The sequence below is a fragment of the Maniola jurtina genome, chromosome 1 (genome assembly GCF_905333055.1).
Source record: "Maniola jurtina chromosome 1, ilManJurt1.1, whole genome shotgun sequence".
NCBI lineage: Eukaryota > Metazoa > Arthropoda > Insecta > Lepidoptera > Nymphalidae > Maniola > Maniola jurtina.
In genome coordinates, this window is record NC_060029.1 from 13,511,397 (window position 1) to 13,537,222 (window position 25,826).

Genomic DNA, 25,826 nt, shown 5'->3' on the forward strand with positions numbered 1-25,826 from the left:
CCCCAGAGGGTTCCCGAATCCAAACACATCTCCCCTACATCATTATATCATTTTCCTTCTCTTTCTAGGAGAACAATTATGTCAATGAGTCAGTGAGTCAGTCAGTGGTAATTGAGCTATATATAGTATAATTTTATTAATAAAAATAAAATATGACAATACGAATACGTAGAAAATTGTAGAGTGTAATGCTTCATAGTTTCAACATAGACAAAATAGAAATATAGATTTGCTCCGAAGAGAGCAACATAATGCGAAGTATCTTATAACCTGTGGTTTCTCTCAAATAAATGTCACATGAATTGATGTATCGATAACTTCATGATTTTGAATTGTCAGTTTTGTTTCGTTTTTGAAAGAATATGGCCGTGTTAGGGCCAAATGTGAATGTAAATATGAACGGACATAATAATATTCATAGTCAGTTAACAAAATCACTAGAAAGAATTCTGGAGGATGCTTATTTGAGTGGTGAACTAAAATTGAGCGGGCGTAAGTTGCGGGAGTTCCCGAAACCAGTGAAATATGATTTGAGTGATACAGTTGTGGCTGGTAAGTTCGAATTTATAAATAAATCATGCTGCATTCGTATGCGATTTGGGTTCAACACGAAGTTTTCGATGTATTTTATGTCATCTCGTAACCGCTGCAGTGTTGGAGGATGTTATTTTTGTTTACCGGCAATTCGAGTCTCGGAGCCGGCGTGGTCGTCACATCGATCGGAAAAGATAAAGTTCATAACTTCACGGTAACCGATTCCGGTCGTGAATCATTCATTTTATTATCATCTTTTCTCATTTATAACTTGAGTTCATACCCTGATTGCATTTAGCACCACTAGCTTTACTGTTAACTGTTTAATAGTTTTGATCAAACTTTCTAAATTCATTAAAACGTCTGGGCAACCCGTAAAGGTTATTTTGCATTAAGTAGGTATGAGCTTTTAAGCATCAGTTGCTCCTAGGCAAGTTTGTAAAATGAAACTTTTATCAATATTTTATGAACTAAATTACACTGTGACTATAAACTTAAATTTACGTTTAGTTTACTAATGCTCTATCCTTATTTGTAATTACCTTCATATTGATGATCTAACAGCTAAATACTTATCTACTATAATACAAGTGTAAATTAAAAATTTATAACACCCCCCCCCCCCCCCCCCCCCCCCCCATTATGATATATTAGTATAATATATCATAATGTTAAAACTTAAAATGATGTCACTTTATCAGACCCAATTCTGACAGTAAACAATGATATTATCATAATATTTTTTATCTTTATAATACAAGGTACCTTTCAAATGTGGGTAATATTCCTTTTAGGCATAAGAAAAACAAAAGCTTCTATTCACTGGCTATATTTGGCGTTTATTATCATGGCGGGCGCTATAAAAATGCGGCTCTTAAAACGGTTTTATTTACTTTTGCATAACTCTACCAGCTGCTTAAAATGGGAGCCATTTTAGAAATATATATGTATTACTTTAGTAATCATAGCCTCAATTATTCATGTATAATCAGTATACACTAAACTGATCTGATTTTACTTATTTGGTATGTTTGTACTAGCTGATGCCCACGACTTCGTTCGCGTGGATTTAGGTTTCTAAAAATCCCACGGGAACTCATTCCGGATTTCCGGGATAAAAAGTACCTAGCCTATGTTACTCTCCATTCTTTCAACTATCTCCATGCCAAAAATCAAGTTGATTGGTTGCTTAGGGCGTAAAGGAAGGACAAACAAACAAACACAATTTCGCATTTATAATATTAGCACAGATATTAGTATAGAAGTATAGATATCGACTGAACTGGCAGCATGTTCTACCTAAACAACAACGACGACGACTGATGATTTCATTTCACATACTCCCTCGTTGACGCAGTGGTGAACGCTGTGGTCTTATAAGTGGAGGTCCTGGGCTCGATTGCCAGCAGAGGCAACTTGGGAATATATAATTTCTGCTCAATCTCTGGTCTGGTCTTGTGGGAGGCTTCGGCCGTGGCTAGTTATCACCCTAGCGGCCGTCATGTGAAATGATTTAGCGTTCCGGTACCAAGCATTCTTTGTTCATGTAAAACTTTAATGCAAACTTGCAGCTTTGTATCAAGGGCCTACTTAAAGATATTATGGAAGCTGGAAGATATTATTATACAGAATGCATTATCCTTATGCTGTCTACGTTCACATTTATTTTCGCCACCACTCAGCTCCGCAAATTAAAGTACATGTACAGTATATTTGTATGTTTTTGCACTTAAGTTCTTGTAAGCTTTACAATGCTATCGCCTCACAATGACTGGAATTTTCATTTTTATGTAGTTGCTTCATGGAAAATTGAATTCAGAAATGAATAATGAAATTTGTAGGTATTGCTGAGTATTTCGGTAAATTGTTCCCACTAGATTACAACATGAGGTTACAAGTGGCGGACCAAGTTCCTGAAAGGCCGGCAACGCTTCGGTGGTTCCTCTGATGCTGCAAATGTTCATGGGTGGCGATAATCACTTAACATCAGGTGACCCGCCTGTTCGTTTGCTCGCTATTTTTTATTCGAAAATCAGGTCTGAGTGGAATTTTATTGATTAATTATTACAGCATACTAGCACCTATCCGTAACCACTGCATTCAGTAACTAGACCAAACATTGTTATATCTGACTAGGTAAATCTCCGAGCAAAAAGCTAACTAGCCTATCTGCAATGCGCCAGATAGCATCGCGATGAAATTAATACACGTTCACATAGACACGTGTTGAAGTGGCAGTATAATTAAAATAGATTTGTAATGAGAGGGCTTCGTTTCAAATCTATTCCAATGCTCGCTATAAGGGCTTTGAGAGCTCTTTCACACAAGAGATCATCATTGGCTCTTCATATTTTTACTTGCCAGTTTTTCGTTTTAAATACTTAGTTGTTATTAAGTACCGTGTTACCATTATTTTATCACACAGCTTTACTAGGCCTAGTATAAACATGAAGTTACTATAGACCCTGCATTAGGTTTAGCGTACTAAACCTAACCCGTAGGTAAACTAGGTATGGTGATATTGTAAAGTAAACAAGTTTATTAATGAACTGTCTAGCTGGAATCAGTCTTAAAACTTCATCATATCACATCATATCACTAGTGGAATTCTTGATAGGAGCAATATTAGCAAGTTTCTTGCTGCTTCATATGTAAAAACAATATCCGGATCAGGCATCTGAGCCTTCCCTACAACAACAACTAGTAAGACATAGTCAGGTAGGTACTTCGACAGATTTGAGTCTATTCAAGTTTTCTTTTTTTCAAAACCATTCTTTTTAACCCCCCAACCCAAAAAGAGGGGTGTTATAAGTTTGACGTGTGTATCTGTGTATCTGTCTGTGGCAGCGTAGCGCCTAAACGAACGAACCGATTTTAATTTAGTTTTTTTTGTTTGAAAGGTGATCGAGAGTGTTCTTAGCTATCATCCAAAAAAATCGGGTCAGCCGTTTGAAAGTTATCAGCTTTTTTCTAGTTACTGTAACCTTCACTTGTCGGGGGTGTTATAAATTTTTAATTTACACTTGTTAAATCTTCAATGTGAAAGGGCTCTAAGATTGACAGCTGCACTCTCTCATAACACACGTCATCGTTGGTAGTTGTTAAAACAGTACTTGTCTCAGTTTGGTTTAGACTTTAGACTCGAGTGCTTCAAGTGGAATTGTTTTTTTAAACTCCCGATTCTGTTTGGAGAGATATGACTTGTGATAATAAATAGTCTTCTTTATTTTGAGATTTGTTAAACATTGGTCGTTAACCATTTTGCATCTAAATAACTTTAAGCAATGACTAGCTTTTGCCTTATACAAATGGGCACGACATAATGTATTTTTTCTGGCATCCTTACACACTTTAAGATCTTCCCGAAATTCAAGCCTTTTCCATTCCATTCCATCAGCCTGTATGCGTCCACTGCTGGACATAGGCCTTTCCAAGAGCGCGCCACCAAACACGGTCCTCCGCCTTCCTCATCCACCCGCTCCCCGCCACCTTCTTCAGGTCATCGGTCCAGCGGGCAGGAGGTCGTCCCACACTGCGCTTACCGGTACGTGGTCTCCACTCCAGAACACGTCTGCCCCATCGGCCGTCGGTTCTGCGACAGACATGACCTGCCCATTGCCACTTCAGCTTGCTAATCCTTTGAGCTATGTCGGTCGCTTTTGTTCTTCTGCGAATTTCCTGAGGCCAACTGTCAGTGTCCACGTTTCTGCTCCATACGTCATCACAAATTCAAGCCTATCTAATCTCAAAACAACTATAAAGTGTACCTCTTGACTGTGATACAATGCAGGTTGTGGGAAGGTAACAGGAAGTCTTGATTTTTACGTCAACTGTCAACCCTTGGCAACCTGCGCTCTACCATACGAGCGGTCTCAGTATACCAACCCTTCTCTTCTTCTTCCAGACCTTATCCTATGCTACGTGGGGTCGGCACAACATGTCTTCCATCCATCTGTCATCCATCAACATATCATCTTCCCCTTTTATGCGCATATCCTCTTTCACGCAATCCATCCACCTTTTCTTAGGTCGTCCTCTTTTCTTTTTTCCTTCCGTATGCATATTTAACATTCTTCTAGTGATAAGACTCTCTTACTAACACTATGGGTACAAATAACCAACACTTTGGGTTAGCTGTTGGTCATCGGCAGCAAACGAATGTAATAGTCTAATTCAGCGATTCAGATATTTTGTTTGCATCTGCAATCTGAACTAAAGAACGTCTGTGAGTCAAAAAGGTTATGGTTCTATATAAAGACGTACATATCTCATGCTATGTATTAGAAATCCCATTTATAAATGAAATTGTGATGATCGGAAATGAGGGTAGCGTGCAATAAGTGAATTGAAGAGAAAGTAAAATGATATCACGATTCACAGACGGTCAAACATGGTGAGATATAGTTAGCGTGATTTATCTTACCCAGTTAGTGGCACTCTCGAAAACATCCGAGCGATTTATTTTCACGCGATATTGCAAAGCTATCTTTACTTTTCAATGTATTTCTAGCTCTGGTGAGGGATAGTTTGATGTCCAAATAAAGATTTTTTGTTGTTTTATCAATGACAGGATTTCTGCTTGATTGATGGTTAAAATAAAATTGATAGCGTATGAAATATGGACTACGGCATTTCCACAGTCCACACCGGACTACCGGCTTTCTCAGTGATTTATAGTCGAATGTCCGTAACTGCCGGCATCAATAGCGCTAAAATTTACTAGCCAAAGAGAAGTTACTTAGATATCGAAAGTTTCGTGATCCCACATCTGATGTTGCTAAGTGGATTCCTTAAGAATTTTTTTTTTAGGAATCCCATTATTATTAGCTGCTCCTTCGCTGCTGAACTGTTTGGAGACTGGAGAGTCTTTAATCTTCCAACCTTTAAGTGTCCACCAAACCAAGCAATAAAACTTGCTAATTCAAAGTCAATTGTATCAATATCTAGTCATATTCTTTAAGTTTTACTTAATATACAAAACTTTCAGAAGTGGACTGCTTCGAGTATTTACATTTTACACAGTGGAAGTGACCAATCAGAGAGAGAGACTGCAAGTTTTACTGCTAGTGGACTTGCCTTTAAGATTAAGGACACATCAACATTGATCAGCGTTCAGATCAATTGAATTCCTAACTAAAATTCATATCTTAACGGTTTTTTTAGCGACATCACAAGTCTTCGAAAGACACGATCTTTTGATGACTGCCTGATAAAAATTTTAGAGTATATTATGCAATCCCTTGTGACATAACTACTGAAGATTCTAGGGCATAGATGATAACCTGGGGCATCAGGTCAAGTATTTTAAAATTAATTTTCCAATGAAATAGAGTATACCTGCAGTCTGCAGAGTGCAGACGTAAACTTTTCAGAGCGGTTCATTAAAACTTTTCAAACTAACGAACGCTGAATGTATGTAGCCTATCCTCTCTCATAGTATTTAACTAACTAGTAACCGTGTCCCACAGCTTTTCTATAGAAAAGCGTACAAAGCGACAGGTGTATAAGCGTGCGCGCTCGAGCGTCACACCGGATATAAGGGGGCGATCACAGCATTGTTCGCTTAAAACAAATATAAGTAGGTATATGTAACGTATGGTTACGTTATCTAAAATTGCACTCGCATTCTTCTATGAGGGCTATTCTGCATACAAGCTATAGAGCGCAGAGTTAGTAGCTAGTGTAGGCAGTGGTAGGTCCCAATGAAAAATAAGCATTGAGCTATTACAAGTAGGGTGAGCAGTGCTTTTATGTCTCTATGATCAAGAATAATAATAAATAATGCAATATAAGGCGGATGTTGAGAATTACGACAACGCTCCGAGACTTGGCAGCGTTGTAAATGTAATGGCACTTTTGAGTTTCAATGAATCCCAATTCCCAACTAGCCTCATTTGAAAGAACTGAAAGTTTTCTTACATAAAATAAGGAAGAAGTGATGCGAACGAGTTGAACTGACATTATTACTCCTGTTACTTCTAGGTAGAATCATGGCACAAGATCGGAAGACTTCAACCGTTAAACTCCAAACTTTAATTTAAAATTGACATCCTTGATAATGATCATAATGATTAACGAAACTTTCAATTAATAGCCATTAATTTAACGAAATTAGATTCACCACATTAATGCTTATGATGAGCTAAAATCTAAGAAATTCGATTGAAAACGCAGGTATATGACTGTCCTGTCCTGATATTCGATCCTCATGTGCATTTCAAAGTAAAAATGTCGCACTGTTTCCAGCTCAAAACTGTGGCGCCGCGTCGAAAATCGAATGATGCGCAGAGACACAATTCCCATTGAGAACATGACACTGCGCAGGTATTCAAAACCTGTTTTATGTGTACACGACCAGTGGGTGTGTGCCAGAAAAAGTAAACAATTCGTGGATAATGCAGTCGTGTCGACAAATAAAACTCTAAACTGGCTCCATATTTTACTTATATCGAAATATGCACATGAGCTTTTTTACCTAGATCGATACCATGGTTATGCTCTTTTACCAACTTTACAAGAGCTATGGGTTAAACACTATTCATTGAAGCTTTTGCTAAACTGTGAATGAATGGAATTTGGGTCATAAGTTACGAAAGTTGAACTCAGTGGGCAGATTGTGAAACTTAAGTGTCATCTACATTAATACGATATTAAGTAGATACTTATTGGATAACACTTTGGGACTATTGGCCGAATATACCTAACTCTTCTGGCAAGAGTACCACCCACAAATCAAACATTTTTGTAGTCCCACTCCTGATTTAAGTTCCAGTAACCACAAAGTAATACGTTCCCTACACTATCGTTAACAAGAATGAATTGGGACTTCTTCATAGCTTCTACGGTTATGTTAGACGCATATCCGGTATCATGTGGCTTTCGTTAATCCGTCTTATCGGGTTGCCATTCCCTGTACCTTATGAACAGATTGTCTGTTTCTTCATATGGCTTCTCTTATCCGTTTAAATCATAGAATGGGACCAAGGCGCAAAACCTTGACACGCTGAGTTTTCCTCCTGTGGCACTAAGAATTGCTGACATACTTAGCAATGTTGTTGTATTTTCAACCTAGTTCGACGTATGCTCTGGAAACTCGGTCTGAATTAAATATAACCCTTTATTGAGATCCGGCGCACGGTCTCCTGTATTTTTAATAGAGGTCTAAGGTCGGCGAAATAAAATTAAACCCCTTTAATTTTCCATTTTATCGCTTCGTTAGAGGTATCAGCCGACCCACAAAGGGGTGACAATGTGTAGTCACAAGGACCAGAATATATTATAACGATAATGCAAATTTTGTGAGGGTACAATGGATACGCACTACCATACTTTAGCTAGGCTAGGCTTGACAATAGGTGCGTCATTTTTATTCGCCTCATAACCTGGTATGGTCCTTAGAATATTAATGATGTTAACCCGACCAATGGCATAGGTTGTAGATCATCATTAAAGCTTGACTGTCTGGATTCTTTTTCACTCGTTCAAGTTATATCATCAGTATTAAAATAAATTAGTATGCAAGTTGTATCCTTCCCCGGCGTCAGCGAAGTCTCGTCGTGTCCTATAGAAATTTAAATACCCATAAGACTATGTTTAAAATTAGATGTGTTGTTAGTGGTAGTATGTGAGATTTTTCTGCTGCATGTGAAAATCATGTGAAAGTGATTAGCGTTGGCTAACGAAGCTTTTAAACAAAGAGGCAGAGAAATTGTAAAAACTAATAGATTCATATTTATGGGCCATTAGCTGGCTAAATGAACTATACAGCTACAACAAAACATACTGTATAAAGCCGCTTTCGATGCAAGTATATATGACTAGTTAGTGAGATTGGAAATGAATATTCCGTGGGAGATCCATTAATTTAATTACTTCCCTTCGATAAATCTTCGCCGCTACGTCTGCAGTTAATATCGTTGATAGCATTTGCAGAATCAATCGCTGTTTGTGCCGTATAATTTTAACTTTTAAACTTAAAATTGATATTCTCATCTGGTTTTTCATGCTAGATACTCTTCGGCTTTAGTTTCCATGCTCGAAGGTTTTATGTTCATATCATAAAGACATTCAAAATCATATATGTAGATTTTTAAGTTTTAACGCCCTCTTTTGCTATGTGCCACGAAACTTGCTCGTCAAGTAGGTATGATTTTATTTGCGTGAGGACACATTTTTAATCATAGTATATCTTTGTTTTCATCGCGTTTTTTCTTTACTATACTTATATAACGTAGCACTCCAACGCTAAATCTATATCTAAGTAAGCAACTAACTAGTTAGTCAATAGAAATCGATTCTGTTTCTATTGAAGTTAGAGAAAACTTGTTTTTGATTTCATCATTTTGCGTTTCCCATAATTCAGCGTAACGAAAGCCGTCAGCAAATAGATCTAGATCAATACAGCAACGTGTGCTATTATAACCGGCCCTCTTATCTCGCCCTTTACGTTTCACTCCATCGCCCACTGCAGCCTTTGCATCGCCAGTGACCCACATTGTGCTTAAAACAACTGCATGTTACTTTAATACTTTGTGTAGGGTTGCTGGATTCAAATTTAAATAAAAATTTAGTATAGGGATTTTTGATGAATTTTCTAGATAATTTTGAATTCTTTGCCGCTATCCTGCGGTTATGGTTCCGTAACTTGTTGAATCAGATTGTTATACTTTGAACGCTTGCAACGGAATTTACTTTAAAGTTAGGTCGTTATTATGATTTGCCTTTACTCACTCAACTGAATCATTTCAATTTGTTTTTGTTAAGAAGACTTTTGTTAAATGTAAGTGCCCATAGAAATTTATGGATCAAACGTACCAGTCGATTTGTTTATTACCTTCCTATAGGTTTTCGTTTATTAAATTCTTAGTGTTCTTCTAGAAGTGTTCTAGTGTTCTTCGTAAGTTCTTCTAGTGTCTTAAAATGAACAAGGATCTATGTTTTTAGCCCAGTAGCTTTCAAGGATTGACTGATGTGTAATTCTGTTAAAGAGTATAATGTTCGTGTGATCCCTTTATTTTATGACCTCTTGCAAACATTGTAACATTTACAGACACACATTTACAGCTTTGCTTCCATGCTTTGATAAGTTTCATACGTTTATCCATTTTCTTATGAATTTGTAAACTTAAAAACATCATGCAGATCTGATGTCTAAAGGACTACTATGATGCTATATATTATGATGTTTATACTTAAAGTTTTTCCTTTGAATAGCGTTGGAAGTCTATTATTTCACACATGTAATCATTCCGATCTCAATGACACCGCTTGCGATACGTATCTATCAACAGCTCAATAGCTTTGTGATTGATTGCAGTCGATGTATCTATAGTAAGTACTTCACTAGCTAACTACCGATACTAAAGTAGCTGATTGTGTTGATTGTTTGATTTGCAGCAACATAAGCAACTCTACTCTACTGAAATGATTTCAATCTGAATAATCGTATTAGATCTATTATTTTAAGAGATTCTTAAATCTTCTTATTGTAAGCTCAGTTATAGCATACAAGTAAAACCCCTTTTCACGTGATAATTTTCAAAGTAGGTAATTTATTCCTCTAAGAGTGCATGCGACCGAAACGCGAATGTTGATGTGGTGATGGACCAAAGAAAAGGTGGATGGATTGCGTAAAAGAGGTGGAAAATGCGTTGACGCATGACAGAAGTGAGTGCAAGACAAGGGTAAATTAAAAATTTATAACACCCTCGAAAAGTGAAGGTTACAGTAACTAAAAAAGAGCTGATAACTTTCAAACGACTGAACTGATTTTTTGGGATTATAGCTAAGAACATTCTCGATCAAGCCACCTTTCAAACAAAAAAAACTGAATTAAAATCAGTTCATTATAGTTTAGGAGCTACGATGCCACAGACAGATACACAGATACACACGTCAAAGTTATAACACCCCTCTTTTTGGGTCGGGGGTTAAAATATACACGTTTTGCCGACCCCATATAGCGTGAGATAAAGGACAAGAAGAGAAGAGTAATTTTTTCCTCTTGACACATAAAGGAGAGACTTAAAACAGCTTTCTCTTAACTCAAAAGTGCACTAAAATCAATGTCAACACTTCAGTGAAGTTGGTGTTAATATGTTTGGATGTTATTGTCTGCCTCCGTCCTCCAGTGAAAAGTCAATCATTGAAATGTTTCACTCAACGCCCTGAATATGTTAACAATTTTTCTAAAACCATGAACTAACTTTATCAATATCAACACGAGCCCGGTGGTCTATCTATATCCCGATAGCTTTCCAAGCGTGCTGAGCTTTCATTGCCCTTTTATGTTCACAGTTGTTAGGCAATCCTCTGATCGGTTCTGTTTTACGATCGTTAATTGCACTTATGTTTTTATAACAAGCCTTTTGAGGTTACGTAGGCACTTCCCATATAAAGTTGAAACCAGTTGCTATATCAATAGAACATAATATATTTTCGTTATCTCGGGTTGTTTAGCAATTTAAGATACTTAATGTTCAATGTAACTATTGTAGTATTTTGCATGAGTGCCGTGATTTTTATCTTCAAGTATCTGTACAAACCGTATAGGCATTGTTTGAAAAAGGTATATTAAATAAATCTCCATAAAAATGGCAATAAAAATGGCAATATGACTGCCTTATTTGTTTAATGTAAAATCATATTCCTACGTAACATATAAGTCCTTTACGCAGTGGTAGGCCACTGTAGCGATTTTAAACTTTCAGTAAATCCCTTTGAGCTTTGCCTCTAAAAGGTCTACTTGAAAGCATATTTCGTGTTTGAGTAACCGTAGAAGTTTCAAAGTAATGAAACATTCGTTACCGTGATTTATATTTCAAGGGTGTGTAAATTATTCAAACGGCTCTCGTAAATAAGCACGTCCACATCACAGTAACTACAGTTAGTCTGTAGAAGGTGAATGTAAAGTCTAGCTTGTATATTATTATCCCTCATTTGACATTCAGTGACGGGTAGCATTGCAGACTGAAGTGTGAAATATTTCTTCGACAAAACGCAATGAAAGCAAGCCTTAAAACCATATGGGATACGGATTGGCATTTCTTCTGGTTTTCAGATCATGGTCATTAGTGGTCTGGTTCATTCACTTCAATTCAATGTTTTCATCAATGATAAAACCCGCGATTTTGACATAAATACTTGTCTAACTCGGATAAAATCTTTTTATCACGTCATTACCAGGGTCCGATTTCATCCTAAAATATCAGTCTATGCCTAGTTGCCCTATTTCCTATACGTCCTAAAATATTTCTTCTAAAATCGATAAATCATAATAAAGTAGTATTTCCAATACATAAGTTTTTAAGTTAAATGTGGATAAATTACAAAAAACCAAGTTCACTGTTGAGGATGTCCCGTCGTACGTGAGACGGAACTCCGCTTCCTTCATTTTCCACTCGGTTGGTTTCTGCTTGAACCCTTGCTTGCACGGCCGCGAGATCGCCATTGTTCAAAGGCATTACTCTTAAGCTATCTATGGATATTTTTTTTTATATAGACATTTATAGTTGAAGTAGCTATATTACTTAACTAGATGATGCCCGCGACTTCGTCCGCGTGGATTTTGTTTTTGAAAATCCCGTAGGAACTCTTTGATTTTCCGGGAACAAAATTAGCCTATGCCCTTCCCCGGGATGGAAGCTATCCCTGTACCAAATTTCATCATAATTGGATGGGTTGTGAAAAGCTAGCAGACAGACGGACAGACAGACAGATATATTTCGTATTTATAATATTAGAATGGATAAAGTTGATACTTAACTAGCATCATATTTTTGCTAGTAAGTATAACGATTATTATGCATGTTGAAGGAAAAAGAGGAGAGGAAGACCAAATAAAAGGTGGATGGATGGCGTGAAAGAAGTTATGCGTGTAAAAGGGGTGGAAAATGCTTTGACGTATATGACAGAAGTGAGTGGAAGAAAAAAACATGTTGTGACGACCCCACGTAGCGTAGGATAAGAGACAAGAGGAGAGAAGCATAAAGAATTTCTGAATTGGCGGTAGGTAGATTCTAAATTGATAGCGAGACATTTAGAAAATCTTTCAAAGATTTTGCGCATAATACTGTGCCAAAAGTTAGATATATTTTACGTTGTTACCTGCATGATTTTGACGAAGATTTATTTCAATTTCTAAATAAGTAGGTACACGACGATTTTATATTTTTCTGTATAAGGACAACGGGACTTAAAATTATGCTGTATAATATTGGAGCAGTACAAGTCCTTCAATTTAATTGGCATGCTCAAGAGTCTAGAATTTAACGAAATGCTATTATTAGTATATGAGTAATATTCAGGTATATTTATATGGAACTTGGTGCTATTATAAAACGATTTGGGTGTGAAAACCGTTAGTAGTTAGTACGCTATAAAAGTATAAACACACAGTTGATGTTTCATTACCCATTGCTAAAACTGGCAGTCCGATTGGCATTTAGGTCGCACATGATTGTATTTAGACTAGTTTTCCAAATGCCTCCCCATGTTTATGAGAGTTGTTCTTATGCCTGGAGCTTATAGTTATAATTAACTAAGTATTCTCTATCTGACATCTGCCCAAAAGTTCAAAGACCCTACGTACGTATATGTACACATAGTCTTAGTTCGAAACGTTCTAAAACAATTAGTTTTAGTTTTGGTCTAACTAAACAAATTAAATTTTCTGGGGATGCACGATTTGTCGTGTCCAATTTATAACTAACTAGCCGATGCCCGCGACTTCGCCCGCGTGGATTTAGGTTTTTGAAATTTCGTGGGAACTCTTTGATTTTCCGGGATAAAAATATTAGCACATAGCTTATGTGCTAATCCAGGATATTATCTATCTTCACTCCAAATTTCAGCCAAATCCGTCCAATAGTTTTTGCGTGAAGGAGTAACAAACATACACACACACACATACAAACTTTCGACTTTATAATATTAGTGTGATTTTATGCATAATAGTATACTTTCTTACATTTAGCTACTCTTAAGTAGTTTCCTTATACCAGATAAACGATAGATGTTTTTGTCACAGCAAGGCATTAGTATCTAAAAATAGACATTATGTCGAGTGCCCCTACAGTATGTTCTTGTTAAGTCCCCTCTATGCGCCGGCGCATGTCGTGAGTGGAGCCCCTCGCACGTGCTTTATCACGGTTTTGTATCGGATGCAAATATGGTGTCAAAGATAAAAACAAATTGTTTGATTTACGACTTTCAAAACGGATGTTGCTCTCGTGTTTTTACTTTAATTTCAGTAAATAATTACTTACGTCCTTTTTCAATCTATCCTAACTGTCGATAAGTTACTTACGTACTAGCAATGTTGTTTTTATGTTATATGTATATTTTTTTGTCATAAATTGTTAAACTAATAGTTATTCGATAAAATTTATTCACGTAAATGCGTTCTGCTTTAACATTTCATTCATACAAGTTTGAATATAATTTAAAAGTCAATGAATTCTGATTCAAATCGGCAGTGTGACGACAGTATTATCGGTTCTTCCTCGTAACGCTCGAAATTGGTGGTGTCTCCAGGATGCTTAAATTTAGGAATGTACGGAGGAGTCCACCGACAATTTAGTATAGCCTCCCATTCTACACCTTTAAACCACCTGTGGTTTTTGAAATCCATCACTCCATTTCTCATTACTCCAAAACGTTTGCTGATATCAACTTGTAGAGTGTTCCTAATGAGATCTCTCAAGTCTCCGTTAAAATTTGCCGGGCAACGATACTTCCCAGATACGATTTTCTCGTAAGTTTTCATTGGATCGTTGCCGTAAAAGGGAGGATAGCCTGCATTCATTTCAAATAACAAAACTCCGAAGGACCACCAGTCAACTGAGAAACCGTAACCTTTGCTTAAAATTAATTCTGGAGCCAAATATTCCGGCGTTCCACATAAAGTCCATGTCCGTCCGTGAACCACTTTGCAAAAGCCGAAGTCGGTAATTTTGAGGTACCCATTCTTATCGATCAATATATTTTCGGGTTTTAAATCTCGGTACACAAGATTACAGAAATGAAGATATTCTAACGCCAATATTACTTGGCTAGCATAGAATTTCGCTAGAGGTTCTTCGAACTTGCGCATTTTCCGAAGGTGTATAAACATTTCACCGCCAGGTACAAATGGCATGACGAAATAAATGTAACTGTTATCTTTAAAACTACATTCCATCGATACTGTAAAAGGGAATCTAATAGCTTCAAGAATTCGCTTTTCGTACAGTGTGTGTTCCACTTGTTTCATCTTTACTATCTTTTCTTTCTCCAAAACCTTCATTGCATAGTATTTGTTAGTTTTCGAATGTTTTAAAAGGACGACTCTGCCAAAAGCTCCGGTACCTAACGTTTTAACACGCTCTAGATCAGAGAAAATTATATTTGATTTTGGGTTGTTACACCATCGCTCATCGAATTCAATTTTGAGTTGCTCCAGGTATTTTCTGTACTGTTGCTGTTGTTGTACAGTATACCCGTCTCTGATTTCAGCAGACGTAGATTGATAAGCTTTATAAGACATTTCTTTGAATGTTCCATAGCTTTTACTCGGATTCATTTTAGTTTCGTTGTCAAATTGACATTCGCAATTGGTCCATTGCCAACTGGATTTTCGTGTTTGTGGAATGGCATGCTGACGATAATATTAGCAGAAAATTGCGATTTCCTTTTGCGTGTGTCGAGGGGCCGTTTGAATTCCCTTGCCAGCGGTATTTTCTGAGATCGAAAGTACGCGAGGGTATAAAGAAGTGCGGGGTGAAGGGTGAACGAACCAGCTGTGGGGAAGGGTGGTAGGATCAGCTGTTTGGGGTGACATGCCGCGCCGGCCGGTCGGCGTCCCGACTGCCGTATTGATCAGTCGGCACGTGGAACTTATTATACGTAGATACATTTCCCGAAACTTTTCCCCTTGCAATACCTCGCAAGAAATCAATAATAATATAATGATGTATCCCGCCCGTCTCACATGTGAGAAGGACGAAATTGGAGCTTTTTTTAGAAATAAAAATAGCGGGTCACCAGATGTTAAGTGATTACCGCCGCTCATGGACATTTGCAGCACCAAAGGAACAACCGATGCGTTTGCCGGCCTTTCAGGAATTTGTTGGCCCGCCATAACCCCATGTTCTAATCTAGTGGGAACTTCTACCGCCGATGGGATCTAAAATAAGTGTTTGTAACTAGTCTTGAACGATGAATATTTAAAATAATTACATCGGGTGGGTTTATATGAAAGCTTCGCTTTTAAAATCCATTACAGAAGTCCTGTTTCTATAAATGTACTGAATACTTATCATATTCATCATACTGTATGCGTGCAGACACCGTTTGAAAGTGAAGGGCCCTTTGAACATTTACTACAACTTCAAATATTGTTTACATTTTATATTGCAATTCCTATTACATTGCAACTTGCATAAAGCAATTACGATAACCAACTTGCTTATGTCGCCACTTCGACTACAAAAATTTTAAACCTCTATTTTATCCCCTCAGGATTTCAAGTTTTAAAAGTCCTTTCTTAGCAGATGTCCAGTAGTTTGGGTTCTGCGTTAATAGACCAGTCAGTCAGTCAGTCAGTTTTTCCATTTCTATATTTTAAGATAAAATTCGTTTAACATTTTTTATACCTCTTGGAAGGAATACTGTAGTTTCCCGAATCCCAAGAATAGCTAAGTCAAGATATCGTTGTGTGGTCAACACGATTTAAAATAAATACCTACTTAATTAATTCGTTTACCTGCTTAGTATTTACTTACTTCGTGGTAAAATTGTTTTTTCCTGTTCACTCCAATTCAAATATTATATTGTGACTTCGGCTTCGTAAGTTTGTTAGGTATATCGATTTAAACTCCTTGTAATTGGAAGAACCCAGAACTTAAAAAATTTTAGGTACTTCCTAGTCTTTGTAATTGTATTGAACCTTTGAGAATTAAACTAGAAATCCAGATAAAATCTGTCTTACTACTTTGTAATAGACACAAACACTTAGGTACCTCCATGAAAATATATTCGTTATCACATAAAATTACACTAATATTATAAAGGCGAAAGTTTGTATGTGTGTGTGTGTGTGTGTGTGTGTGTGTGTGTGTGTGTGTGTGTGTGTGTGTGTGTGTGTGCGTGCGTGTGTGTGCGTGTGTGTGCGTGTGTGTGTGTATGTTTGTTACTCCTTCACGCAAAAACTACTGGATGGATTGGGCTGAAATTTAGAATGGAGATAGATTATACCCTGGATTAGCACATAGGCTACTTTTTATCCCGGAAAATCAAAGAGTTCCTATGGGATTTCGAAAAACCTACATCCACGCGGACGAAGTCGCGGGCATCCTCTAGTATTCTATAAATCGAAGCTTAAAATAATTATTCTTGATAAGAATTTCATCAAAAGAAATGGTTTATCTTTTCGGAAGATACTTACTGCGGAGTGGTGCCAATTGTCATAATAATTTCATGGAACGTAAACATATTCATTCGTTCTAGCGGTCGTTTGCCATCTGAAATTAGGTAGAGGCCTTTAAATATTTGTTAAATTAAACTATTTCCTTGAACTTTGATATACCTTGACCGTATCTATAAGTTAGATGATTTATCGCAGAAGACGAGAGCTGATTTTGATTAATTATATCTGTTCAGTATCAACTTCTAGTTACTGAAAAGTTTTCACTTGAAATAGTTCATTGAATAAGTGTTTAGAAAAATCTTATTTTATTATTAAAGTTATATCTAGATCTAAATACTGATTGACTGACGGACTGATCTATCAACACACAGCTCAAACTACTAGACGGATGGGGCTGAAATTTGGTATGCAGATAGCTATTATGACGTAGACATACGCAAAGAAAGGACTTTTGATAATTCGACCCTTAAGGGGGTAAAAAAGGGGTTAGAATTCGCTTGCATAAGCTAGTGTCTGAATATTTCCTAAGTTTAACACTAAACTAAACTGATACAGTACCGAGAAGCTAGAAAATCTAAGTATATAAAATGCAAACTTACTGGGCAGAACATTCTAAAAGCTTAATGGATAGTGAGTTAAACATACCTAGACTTTGATTTCTCAATATCAAATTACTGAGTGCAAAGAAACGAATAACAATCATTGGCACACGAGGCATCCCATATAAAAAGTTGTTAAGACTACTGATGTGCGTCATAAAACCGTTACATACACACACAGAAGCATTAATGAATAGATACATAATATAGGATGTTCATGTCACTAAGCTGGAACATATTGAGTGTAATGCTTGGTGACTCGTGAAATGATATAAAGCGAAATTTTTAGAATGATTGTAATTTGTATGGTCCTTCAACCCAGATGTTATCTTTATTAGAATTCTCATCGTCATAGTTTTTATCTGAAAGAATATTTTTTGTTAGAGATGTGATAAGAGAAGATTATGCCAATGTGTTGTAAATTGTAAATGCTAATTCAAATCTTTATGGTTGTGAACAGTAAAACTAATTAAATACATTATGTCTAATATATGAATTGAGTTGCATTTAAATATGTTTTGATAAACGTGTTGTATCGTATTTTCTATTGCAATTGTGAATATTTCCAGTTTTTAAATAAGCACCTACTTAATTGATATTAAGTATTAATCAATGGCATTGGCTATTGCAAACAATTTTGTTTCAATATTAAAGCTGTACTCTACATGATTATTTTACATATTACTTAAGTTTAAATTCAATATTTGGCTCTTTATTGAATGTACAACCGATTTTTTAATAAGCAATATCGTGCGTCAGAGTTGACTATGAGAATGCAGTTTTGGGATTGATTTCACTGTCATGAATAGTTTAGTGATGTATTGTACTAAATTCGGTCATCGCAATTTAGAACAGTTATTACTCAATGTTATTGTTCTTGTCTGCGTATGAATAGAATGGTCTGTGACCTCGTACAATATCTGCAATATATTATTCGGACACAGTTCACGAATATGAAACTTTTAACAAAACGTCGAGGCTTCACCTCAATATGTAGCACATCAAATAGGTAGGGTATGAAACGACTAGGTAGGTATATTTGATTGCAGGTGACCCCTAGCGTAATATTTTGACTGATGTCGATTCAGGATCATAGAGTTTCCTCACTCTAGTTCACTCTGATTTAGGTGACATGAAGCTCAATAACACAACTAATTTCATTAACCAAGAGAAACTACTTTTTAAACTTTTGCAGTTGCAGAGGCGGTTAAAGTAACGTTACGGATCACGGTTATCGTTAAAGTTTCACTGTGAATAAAAGCAAAATGAGTTGAAAAATAAACCCTGAATTGGCACAAAACTTATGCAAAGTCAGGGTTTGTTTACTTGGACCAAAATATCTATTACCTTAATCAGGATTCAGGATGGTATGCATACTGATTTGTGAATCCCACTTTGCTTATTATTGGTGGCCAAAGTTCAATGGTATTCGTAACGTAATTTTAACAGCGTGTCATGTAACTGGACGTTAGAGAATGTAACGATTACGAACTCACAACGTCGTCGGTCAAGGTTGCGGAGGCCCGCAGTCCGCAATGGACTTGGCAACGGCTTCGACTGGCGCATTGATATCTCCTTGGAGACGATGCCGTAAGCTCCGTGTTATGTAAAGCGCAAGGATTGTGGAATCGTTTCCGCTACCAAATGGTTTTTACCTCGGGAATATTTTTTACTGTTACATCATCATCTTAATGTAGTACATATCCAATATCACACTATCACACTAATATTATAAAGGCGAAAGTTTGTGTGTGTGTGTGTGTGTATGTTTGTTACTCCTTCACGCAAAAACTACTGGACGGATTTGGCTGAAATTTGGAATGAAGATAGATAATATCCTGGATTAGCACATAGGCTACATTTTATCCCGGAAAATGAAAGAGTTCCCACGGGATTTCGAAAAACCTAAATCCACGCGGGCGAAGTCGCGGGCATCGGCTAGTTATTAATAAGTTTTTAGAAACTGTGTCCAAAATTTCACGCTTCTTGAGTCCAGATGCACCAGTTTAGGATCTGAGATGTCTGAGTCAGTGTTACGAATTTTTTAGATCAGAGCACTATCGTCCTTTAACACAAACATTTAATATTACAGAACTATTATAGTACACTACACAGCTGGGAACATCATTCTTCTGAGATATTATATCATTATCTTATTAGTTATTACCATACATATAACTTTTGTATGTAAATTCATGACATTAAACGAAAGTGGCGCACTAAATCTCTTTCCGAGAATGTTTACTGGTTATTTTTAGGCAGTTTAAACATAGAGTATCTATAGAATAATAATATCTAATATTATTAATGTTGCCCTTTCCACGTGCTTCATACATACTCTAAATATTCTATTATTTATTGTTTAGATCTAAAACTAAGCCAGGATTTAGGTCTTCATTGTCTACTTCCATGTTCAAACACGTCTAAAGTCATCGAATAATTGCCAGAAAAGCGTGTATTATGTATTGAATCATAATATTTACGACACTCAAGGACCCCAATAAACAAAATCAGTGGGATTTCTGGTGAAAGCCTTTTCAGTGAAACGGTACACCTATAGAAGCTAGTGGCAGTGGTGCGTGTACTTTGACGTTGAAAAATACTTGCTCATTATTAATTCCACGTGGTAACGGCGGTTACTTTTCGAGGACGATTCACGATACAAACATAAAAATACTGGACCGCCAACATTTTTTCATACGTCGTCGTTTTTTTTTTGTTTGAACTTTAAGGCCAGATACGCTGTTTGTAGGTATTTAGCATTCAGTGTTGCGAAGTGTATGTAAATTGTTAGATGAGAATGTTTTGTAATCATTACGTACGGCAACATTATGGACTTAGCATAATAACAATTACTTATTATGGTGATTCTTAGAAAAGTTAGGGTTCGGAACGTCTTGTCCTTCTTCGTTCATAACTATTATGAGACGTTTTCAGTCTTTATTTTACTTTTGTTGAGCCTAGCTCTGTAAATTGGTCTCTTTTGCCTGAATTGAGAGAGGGAATTACACAAAATTGTTGAACTGCCTTTTGAATGAATATCAGGTGTTTTTTTCTTTAACTTGCTCTTACCCTGTTATTGATACAATAACATAATGTACATCAATACCTCTATAATGAATAATGGTCATTATCTCTATTCAGCATCTCTTTATTCTCGTCTATCGGCTATCCAATAGCGTTTTGATGCTTGGTTTTCAGTATAAACCGCTTTGAGTGATAAATTGCGAAATATCAAGTACAATACAAAGACTATGAAGCAATCATGGAGACGTGAATGCAGTTATTGGCTTTCTAGTGATGTTTGAATACCGCTTGAACTAAATTTAAGCTCTTTGAGTATCATTTTGGCTGGAACTAAAATTCGTCCATCAATATCAATACGTCTTATCTGATAAGCGAATGAAAGCATTATGTTCTTATCAGTGACAAGTGTACTGGGAAGCGCATCAATATTTTTTTATCGTTTTAGGTCGTAACAGTAGGACACGAATTGTTACATCCTTAAATAATTTTGTAGAATATTTTAGTAACCGTGCCCTTTTAATATTACATAGTAAGTTACTTAAAATATTGGTAAAGATTACGATTACGTAGGATTACGTAGAATATGGGTCCCTTGTAACTACCAATAGTTCTATTGAATATGGAATGAAATAGGTTCTATATTGGCTCTATCAGTTATAATAATATATTCAACCTTTTATCGGCCTGATAGCTTGTTCATTGTCACCGCTTGCCCTTTGCTGATCCCCTTCTGCCCTTCATCCAATTACTAAATATATCTCACCTCTACACGATATTCAGTAGGTACTTTTTGTGCTATGAACCCTACCATTAAGCTTATGAAAACCAAGGTTTGTATGTTATAATATATTACAATTTAGGATAAATTGTTGCCCCTAACACAAGTACAAGTAGCTCCCTTTATTTTCCTTGTTGAAACTTCGCTCAAACTTAAGTTCGAACTTCGATTGATTGTAGTGATAGAAAGTCACTTCATCACTACTTTATTCGACACTATTTCTCCATTTGGTACTAAAGAAACTTGAGGGTAGTTAAAATAAATTGCTTACTTATTGAAATGAAGTCAATGAACACAACTGAAGGTTATATTTCAATTTTCAATCAGATGTAGCTTTACTTTTTGTGTATCTCTGTTTAGTTTATTTCAAAGCTATGTTTACGTGATCTGGTTACGATTAACTATCTATCGAGCTTGGTTTTTTACATCATCAAAAACTATAGCATCGTTGTTTGATATTACTTCATCGTCTATAGCACGTTTAGGCTATTTTAATCACGGGTCTTCCAATCAGTCCTGTATATTTTAGTGCTGTTTGATGTGAGTTATAGTCAAAATTAACGTGTTACGAGCGTGATTTAGGTACATTATTAAATGATGTTGTTTCTCCATGGTCTTCTTGGCTTTGTCATCATCAATCATTCTTTTTGATGGGTTTCACTCTTCCATTATTGCCTGAAATAGAATGAAATAAATACTTTTTCTAACTTTCTCAGTTCTCACCATTAGTTGAGTCAATATTAACAGTTGCAATGATCATTAACTTAGTACTAAGCTTCTGTATTTAGTTAAGTAATTAGGAGTAGTCAGCCTTTCGCTATAACTTATCTAAGAGTCATGTTCGCCATTACTGAGGTTCTTGAGTCGTGTGAGCTCTTCCACCAAGGATTCTCCTATCGACAATGTCGTGCCATGTGCCTCAGTTCTTTGCGACGTGTAGGGTTCCGTAGGCCTTGCTGTCGAGAGTGGTATGGATTTGGTCTAACCAACGCATCGGGCTACGTCTTCAAGGTTTCTTTTCGTCTTACACTGCCAGTAATCAGAATCTTTTCAATGTAGTGAAGGGAGGTTCACGATGATTTATATCAATTTTAGTGACGTTAAAGAAGCTTTTGCAGAAGATTGAGTGGGTATTTTAGTAACATAGTTATTTTACATTCTTATAGTAAAATTCAGAAGTAGGGTTATAGGCATATCATTTACTCAGCTCAGCTTTCTGAGTCACGCATCTCGCAAGACATTCTGCGTTATAGTTATTTACGTTACGCAGCGGAAATTGTGGTATGTAATTATTGTGAGCCGAGGTCTCTGATGGAGTCCTGGCTATTACTTGGAATTAATCTGAATTGCCACAAATAACTAGCTACTAAATTACCGTGCGAATTTTGCATAACACAAAATTTAACTGTATTAATAAGACTAACATAGAACCGTCCATTTTACAAGGGTTGTTAGGATAAGATCGACTTGATTTTATTGACTTATACAATGGAGTCTTTATTGGTATCAATATGGCCAAGGACAGATGTACCAAATTGAAAAGTTTACCGAATTGGCACGTCTGACCCTGACCTATGATATTAAGACCAAGCTTAAATCCGTTTGGACAGACCTGGGAATCAACTGGGAATTTTGATGCTTTAACTAAAATTGGGTTACTTGTATTTTATACTGATATGCCACAGATCAGTCGTAATCTTAAGTAATATTTGCGGTTACGTCTAGTAATATAATCTCACCACAACAAACCCTCAACTGAGGCGATGCCAACGAACCTATTAACCGGTTTTTGTAAGAATAACCGACGTTTGTACAACTTCTAAGCAATCTTTTGATTTGAATGAAATTAAATGCCTACCTACTTTAAATTCTGCTATCTAACTTCTAAGATTTTTATGCGAAATAAACATTTCAAAATATTTTGATGTCTAAAATGTTGTCTAATAACCTCTTTAAATGGTGCCAAGTCATATAAAAGGGTGCGAGTAGGGGCTCACCGTCCCAATTTCTTGTTCTAGCTTTAGCAGTTTGGGCTGGCCTTTGGTGTGTGAATAAGGTCATGTTTTTATTTATATAGATGACAGTAACTCTTGTTCACTGTACGTATAAAATTATCTTCCATTAAGATAATGTGATCGTGTAGTTAATTCACTCGTCGAGACCATCAAGGTCTTGATGATTGTAACACGCATAATCAAAGTTTGCCGGTCACGGAATATTTTTATCTTCTTCCGATTCCAAAATTTGATTCTAAAGCAATTTTTTTAATACTTAAAAAAAAATTGTGAGGATAGGCTTGCGTTTGACGACTGACTTTTCTAGAAAATGCTTATGCACTCTGTGTCTGCGTCGAGTTTGTCAATTTATAAAGAAATTCGGGACAAAAAGTAGTTTATGTTGTCTCCGGAATGAAAGGTATCACTGTGGCATAGTTAAGTTGTTGAGTTACAGCAAAGAGAAAGACAAACACTTGAATTAAAAAAAAAATTGTAAACATTGATAGTTAAACTGATCATAAATCTAGTGCCCAGAGTTCAGTTAGCTATTCAATTGTTTTAAATTGCTAGTAAACGAAATACGTCCGATACCTACTTAAATTCAATTTGTATGGAAACCTGAGCAAGCAGCCCTATAGAGGGACTGTTTATCAGCTCTTTATAGTTCGTTATTCATGAGGGCTTGAAGGGTCATTTCGATTTCTTGTTTGTCGCGAACCTTATTCTGGCTCTGAGTAATTCTTTACACATTCCGTATTACGATCCGTTTTCATGGCAAACCATTACTTGCATCGTAAAACCTCATGCGTTAATGAAAGGAAATATTGTTTTCCCTTATTTATGTTTGCGCCCCCTTCGTTTATTTTATTCGAGCTATTAAATTTCACTGTGGTTAGAACTTAAAAGGACCTGAATCCTTACTAAGGTTGGCGGATTCTAATTCTAACCCAATACCTACGTCTTTGTTTTCATCGTAATTTGGATCACAAAGTTGTATACCTACATATAATATAAAAACTACTCGTTCAATTATTATTATATGCCAACTATTGAATAAGTTAAAGACTTGAATCTAACAGATAAGCACGACTAATTTGGAAAAATTGTTTTCTTATCTTGTTTTAAAGTCTGAGTTCCAAGCTGAATTAGGTCACCCAGATAAATTGTACAAGTGTAAATTAAAATTTTATAACACCCCCGACAAGTGAAGGTTACAGTAACTAGAAAAGAGCTGCTAACTTTCAAACGGCTGAACTGATTTTCTAGGATTATAGCTATCCAAAGTATCTGAGTTTTCCAAAACATCATTTTCAAGTTTCAAATCAATAATTATGTATCTAGGCAACGTCCATCTTGACAGCTTGACATTTGTCAATTGACATAATATTATGAACCTAACGGTTATCTAACCTTCTTTTATACAAGAAAACTAGAAAAGAGCTGATAACTTTTAAATGGCTGAACCATTTTTTTTGGATTATACCTAAGAACACTCTCGATCAAGCCACCTTTCAAACAAAAAAAAGTAAATTAAAATCGGTTCATTCGTTTAGGCGCTACGATGCCACAGACAGATACACAGATACACACGTCAAACTTATAACACCCCTCTTTTTGGGTCGGGGGTTAAAAATAAGACCTACTCGTAATTGATGATGAGCTATGATTGTTTATTTGTTCCAACAATTTGTTCTTCTTCTCAGGCTTCTGTTCTTAAACGTCGACATTACCTTCCACCAATCGAACTAAGATATCAAAATATTAAGTAGTTCTCTGTCAGACAATTAAGCCTAATCTAATTAGCCTAGTGGTCAGAACGTTTGGCTCCCAATCGGAAGTCGTGGGTTCGATCTCGGGCACGCACCTCTAACTTTTCAGTTATGTGCGTTTTTGAGCAATTAAATATCACATCGTTTAACCGTGAAGGAAAACATCGTGTGAAAACCTGCATGCCTGAGAGTTCTCCATGTTCTGAAAGGTGTGTGAAGTCTGCCAATCTGCATTGAGCCATCGTGGCATAATATTGCCTAACTCCCTCTCACTCTGAGAAGAGACCTGTTCTCAGTATTGGGCCGGCAATGGGTTGATCATGATGATGAATGTAATTATTGGTTGTGATACTTTATTATTAAAGAGATGTTGTTGTCTGCGCTATAAAAGGATCTCTCTTTGTTTCAGATTTATCAAAGAACCGCTTCAGTGAAGTGCCTGATGAAGTGACTACGTACATTTATTTAGAAAAATTGTTATTGTCACAAAATATTATAAGGAGCGTACCAGACGGCGTTGGTGGACTACAGTCACTAACATACTTAGATCTTAGGTAAGTAAATGAATATAAAGTCTGCATTTTAGAAATATAACGAATTATATTTTTAAACTATTCAACGAAATCAATTTCAGGACTAACTTATTATAATATTGTAAGGTTTCTTGAGTGGATTTAGACTTTTCATTTTCGACTATTTATTTCAATAAAACATCTG

At 36.3% G+C, this 25,826-nt stretch overlaps 3 protein-coding genes across 5 annotated transcripts in view; 1 reads left to right on the top strand and 2 right to left on the bottom strand.

Moving 5' to 3' along the window:
* LOC123869003 (elongation factor G, mitochondrial) overlaps positions 1-17,246 on the bottom strand; it is a 28,125-nt gene extending 10,879 nt beyond the window's left edge. The window contains exon 1 of the mRNA XM_045911735.1: positions 17,233-17,246. The gene's annotated coding sequence lies outside the window, so the exon portion shown is untranslated. The remainder of the gene's footprint in view (positions 1-17,232) is intronic.
* The window catches only part of LOC123868990 (leucine-rich repeat and calponin homology domain-containing protein), an 84,640-nt gene continuing 59,157 nt past the window's right edge, over positions 344-25,826 (top strand). For all 3 annotated transcript variants that reach the window (XM_045911719.1, XM_045911700.1, XM_045911710.1), the window contains exons 1-2: positions 344-552; positions 25,519-25,663. In XM_045911719.1, the coding sequence (XP_045767675.1) occupies positions 363-552; positions 25,519-25,663 (335 nt within the window). In that variant the 5' untranslated portion in view covers positions 344-362. The remainder of the gene's footprint in view (positions 553-25,518; positions 25,664-25,826) is intronic.
* On the bottom strand, positions 13,918-15,519 carry LOC123869019 (cAMP-dependent protein kinase catalytic subunit 1-like). The gene has a single exon (XM_045911745.1). It carries the CDS (start codon positions 15,092-15,094, stop codon positions 13,976-13,978), a length of 1,119 nt encoding a protein of 372 aa, XP_045767701.1. The 5' UTR covers positions 15,095-15,519; the 3' UTR covers positions 13,918-13,975.

Excerpts from the sequence above, each read along its gene's own strand:
- LOC123869019 (XM_045911745.1), bottom strand. The coding sequence starts at position 15,094 with ATGAATCCGAGTAAAAGCTATGGAACATTCAAAGAAATGTCTTATAAA.